Here is a 5,499-nt window from a genome sequence, read left to right as displayed (position 1 = left end):
TGGAACATAAATTTGTTTATATGATTACAATCCTAACCTTAACAACTCTAAAGGAAATCAAGGGCCCAGATCAGTTTACACAGTTCACTATGAAGATATTGTTCACAAATGAACCTAATCCTATATATATATATATATATATATATATATATATATATATATATATATATATATATATATATATATATATATATATATATATATGTAGAGGATCCTGTACAAAGTGGAACTTTTGTGAGAAGTGTGAGAAATAATTTGGGAATGACAAGTGTCCTTTATCCTAATTAATTCAAAAGGGTATATTAGTAATTTGACATTCTTATCATTTAATTGATTTCCAAGATAACTGCCAAAAAAAAAAAAAAACCCGGCGATGAGTTTTTATAGGGATTGATTCGAATTTTGAATTTTTTTTTTTTGCAAGATCCAATAAGATTATCATCTACGCATCACTCTTCATCAATTATAAATACATGAAATCGCCAGATACCTTCCCCAGATACAATATAGTTGTTTACTTTCTGCGCCCTTCTTCGATTTTGGTGTTTTATAGCATTTACAGATGTATAGTGTTTTATCCCCAATCAATAGTGTTATATTCTGTACAGACATCTTAATTTCCTTTCATAGTGTTTTATCCCCAATCAATATTGTTATATTCTGTACAGACATCTTAATTTTCTGGTTCATAGTGTTTTATTCCCAATCAATAGTGTTATATTCTGTACAGACATTTTAATTTTCTGGTTTATAGTGTTTTATCTCCAATCAATAGTGTTATATTCTGTACAGACATCTTGATTTTCTGGTTCATAGTGTTTTATCCCCAATCAATAGTGTTATATTCTATACAGACATCTTGATTTTTCTGGTTCATAGTGTTATATCTTCATATAGTGTTTTATCAAGGGTTCATAGTGTTATATCTTCATATAGTGTAGGATACGATTACCATTTTTGATTGGGGAAAGTCGCTGATTTTTAGGAGAATAATGGGGGTTTTGGTTGTGTAGGATACGATTACCATATTTGAAACATTTGAAAAGACACTATTGCCCTTCAAGTTTACATAAGGCCCTTCTAATTAAAACACAATTTACATTTTTATACCATATTGATCTCAACCATTAGATCAAATATCCAATGGTTTAAAACACTTCTTACCCTTCTCACATTTTAAACACTTTTTACCATATCCCTACCCTATATATATATATATATATATATATATATATATATATATATATAGGACAAAGATCCGTTAGGAACCACCCCTTATTGCGAGAACCACGAGAACCACGAGAACCAGTGTGAACACAAACAGTAATTCCTAAAAAAAATCTAAAAAACACCCAAAAATTTTTTTTTTATTTTTTTACTATTTTTTTTGAAAAAATCGCTATATTTTGTTAATAAAAAAAAAAAAATTTTCAAAAAAAAAAAAAAAAAAAATTTCGAGTAACAGTTATCCATGCACATGTGCATATGTGTCGTTTCTTTGTCAAATTCCGTAATTCATTACAAATAATAGTCAATTGCACTTTCATTTACACTACTACGTGTAATACACTATCTTTTACATTACCAATGTTAGAAATGCACATGTGCATCTATATGTATCAAGGAAATAAGGTGTTTTGGTACACTACTTTCTCTTTCATCTATCATTCCATCCATAATACACAAGCATGCACATGTGCATTTCTGTCATTTCTTTGACAAATTCCGTAATTCATTACATATATTAGACAATTGCACTTTCATTTACACTACCATATGTAATACACTACTTTTTACATTACCAATATTAGAAATGCACATGTGCATTATATGTATCAACATGAAATAAGGTGTTTTGGTACACCACTTTGAATACACTTTCTCTTTCATCTATCATACCATCCATAATACACTACCATTACCTCCTACCATCCATAATACAATACCATTACCTCCTACCATCCATAATACAATACCATTAACAATATTTTCACTTTATTACATGTATGTAAACACCATTTATACCATCCAATCAACATATTACATAAAAAATTGACAACTATAACCAAACCATCAACCACTAGATATAACTAACCAAAAAACATGTATATGGGTCTACTTCTCCATTCAAAATCACAAACTTTTTGTACCAAAACACGTTATATCATGGTTATACCTAATTATGCACATGTGCATTTTGAATATTGGTAATGTAAAAAGTAGTGTATTACTAATGGTATTGTAAATTAAAGTGCAATTGTCTATTCCTGATAATGTATTACCGAATTTGTTGAAGTAATGATACATATGCACATGTGCATGGATAACTGTTACTCGAAAAAAAAAAGTTTTTTTTTTTTTTTTTTTTTTTTTTTTTTTTATGGAACGAAATATAGCGATTTTTTGTTAAAAAATATTAAAAAAAATAAAAAAAAATTTTTGAGTGCTTTTTTGATTTTTTTTAGATTTTATTTTGTGTTCACATTGGTTCTCGCGGTTCTCGCAATAAGGGTGGTTCTCGCATGAACCTTACCCTATATATATAATCCTATATAGGGTGGGGTTCTAGAGTGAACACTAGTGTATTTGCGAACTGAGTGAACAAATCCTGGCCATTGATCTACTCACGTGTATGGCTAGGATCTCATCATCAAATCGTAAAATACACTAGTGTATTTCAACATCAAATCCTGGCCATTGATCTACACACATGTATGGCCAGGATTAGTTCACTCAGTTCGCAAGTTACACTAGTGTTCACTCTTGAATCTAATCCTATATATATATATAATGTAAGTATCTATAGAAAACCCACTTTAATTTAGAAAACCCGGGAAACTCAAAGCTCCCGATGTTTTTTTTCTTGAAAAAATTTACACATGTTATATACATGTTTTTAAGGGTTTTGGGCAAAAAAAATCAAAAAAGCGCCGAGTAGATATTTTTAAAAAAAAATAAACAAGTTTTGGTGTAACACATGTTACAAATATGTCAGATGAATGTAACATGTGTTACCCTAAAACTTGTTTATTCTTTTTTAAATATCTACTCGGCGCTTTTTTGATTTTTTTTGCCCAAAAACCCTTAAAAACATGTACATAACATGTGTAAAATTTTTCAAGAAAAAAAAACATCGGGAGCTTTGAGTTTCCCGAGTTTTCTAAATTAAAGTGGGTTTTCTATACATCCTTCCCCTATATATATATATATATATATATATATATATATATATATATATATATGTATATATATATATATATATATATAAAATTCAGCATGATATCAAAATTACCGATATCCCACCGGCATCTCACCGAGGTAACCTATATCTTAAATACGATATTTTACTACATTAACTGCTTAGGTTATGGTTACAACATACACTAGCTCCTGGAAGCGTACAAAAGATATAAACAAGAAATACCTCAGGTGGAAGTGATCCAAGCATGTCCTTCAAATTATATGCCTCCAAAAGCTCCAAAAATGTCTCTGAAAACAATTAATATATAAATATAAAAACTACATAATTCTATTTAGCTAAGAGGAATACGATGTACCTTTTTGTTGAACAGACTCAAAACGGGATAAAATTTCATCAAACAGGATGTCGGTTCTCTTGATGTGAACGCAGAACTCAACTGCAACACCACCAACACTTGTGTACTGCTCTGAAGTCACAGAGAAGCTATCAATCAATGAATCATTCAAGTGCTCCAGTTGGCGGCCTAATGTCACTGATATATATGAAAAGACCTCATCTACGTATGCCAATAGCAACTCCACAAGGTAAGACATTATCACTTTTCGAACATCATCCAATGCTCTAGGAAGATCAAACACACCATGGGCTTCGCCATCATAAAGCATCATTGCCATGTTGAAAGCACCCATCCAGTCACCGCCTCTGCGCAAAACTTCGATGCGTTCCTTGCATAGAAGAAGGCAGGAAACAACAAGATGTGTAGGTCCAAGTAGATACAAAGAAGCACCCCTGACAACTATACAATTGTGATGAGCTTTGCCGAGGACATCGGAGAAATGGGTGTGATGTCCGATGACATCATCTCCTCTGCCTCCGTCTACCGCAAAACTTGTGTTGTGAATTAGGGTCCCGTCATTTGCATACAGACAGAGTTGTCCAGCTGATGTCAGCACCACCAACATCTGAACAAGCATAACATCCCGTTACTTCTTATGCTTTCCTCTAAATGGGTAAGAAAAGCCGCATAATAGCTATTCGAGTAAAATGACATTTTCGTCCCTGAGGTTTGGCCAGTATTGCGACTTTCATGAAAGGTTTGTTTTTCCGCATCTGGATCCAAAAGGTTTGAAATCTTGCCATTTTCATCCGGCTCGTTAATTCTGTCCATTTTTCTCCATTAAAAAAGATGGAAATACCCCTGACTTAACGGATAAAATGGACGGAGTTAATGAGCCGGATGAAAATGACAAGATTTCAAACCTTTGGATCCAGATGCGGAAAAACAAACCTTTAGACGAAAGTCGCAAAACTGGCCAAACCTCAGGGACGAAAATGGCACTTTACTAACTATTCATTGAGTGAAAAAACAAACTAGCAAACACAATCACCTGATCATCCAGCCATGCAATTCCTATTGCTGAACTGTCAAGTGTCCATTTTGCATAAATTTTCAATTCTGACTTCACCAATTTCGCAACCTGTACTTGGTGATCCCAAGCAATTGCTAGCAGTGGCACAGTTGCGGACTCTATAATCTCGACATTACCTGGAAAAAAACTATCATATTACCAAAAAAGTTTCAGCGTGTGAGTCATCAACTCCGTTTGTAACATACAAGCAGCAGAACCCTATGAGGGAGCTATGTATTTCCAAGCAGCGTACGGCATGGAACCCTCTTGGACCCCGTCAGGCTTAGGAAGCTGAGCGTAGACTTCCGGGGTGTTAGAAATTACTTTGGCCTATAAATGAAGCGAAGTATTGCAAAACAATATATCATTTCCATCGTAAAAAATCTAATGATATAAGGCATAAATGTGATCTAGTCTTTTAGCAATTCGATACCACTAGAGCAGACCGATAAGTGACGAATATGACCACACCTTCTTCAGCGGAAGTCAAACCTCCTCCCAGCGTACTTACAAAATTTTCCTCCGGTAGCAGGGGCGACGCACATACAACTGTACTTGTTGATTCATCAAGAAGAGTCTACTTTGATAAAACTAAAGTTAGGCGTGATAGACTAAATCATGTACGAACGAATTTTCATTAGCTAAAAAGTAGGTAGAGCTTTACCGCGGTTTTAGATGTAGAGAACCTACTGAGCCATGAAAATAGAGAAAAGCGAATCAACTTAACGACACCTTTACTATCACCGCTAACCGTGTTGAGCTGGCGAGTCACTTGAGAATCCATCCCCAGATATAGCATGTGAACTACTGGCGCTTTATGTTCGGTAACAATTTTTGCAGCAGAGACTCTTTGGACATCCCAAACAGTATAATGCCCGTCAGACTTGA

At 33.7% G+C, this 5,499-nt stretch overlaps 1 protein-coding gene across 1 annotated transcript; it reads right to left on the bottom strand.

Moving 5' to 3' along the window:
- Positions 1–3,340: 3,340 nt before the first annotated feature.
- On the bottom strand, positions 3,341–5,395 carry LOC110909311. The gene is made up of 5 exons (XM_035983071.1): positions 5,276–5,395; positions 4,865–4,941; positions 4,591–4,759; positions 3,558–4,164; positions 3,341–3,489 (listed from the first exon to the last, which is right to left on the bottom strand). Exons 1-5 carry the CDS (start codon positions 5,393–5,395, stop codon positions 3,353–3,355), a joined length of 1,110 nt encoding a protein of 369 aa, XP_035838964.1. The 3' UTR covers positions 3,341–3,352.
- Between the last annotated feature and the right edge of the window lie 104 nt (positions 5,396–5,499).

The sequence above is a fragment of the Helianthus annuus genome, chromosome 14, assembly GCF_002127325.2.
Source record: "Helianthus annuus cultivar XRQ/B chromosome 14, HanXRQr2.0-SUNRISE, whole genome shotgun sequence".
Taxonomy (NCBI): Eukaryota; Viridiplantae; Streptophyta; class Magnoliopsida; order Asterales; family Asteraceae; genus Helianthus; species Helianthus annuus.
Note: the sequence above shows the minus strand (reverse complement) of the source record. Positions and strands in the feature narration are given on the sequence as shown.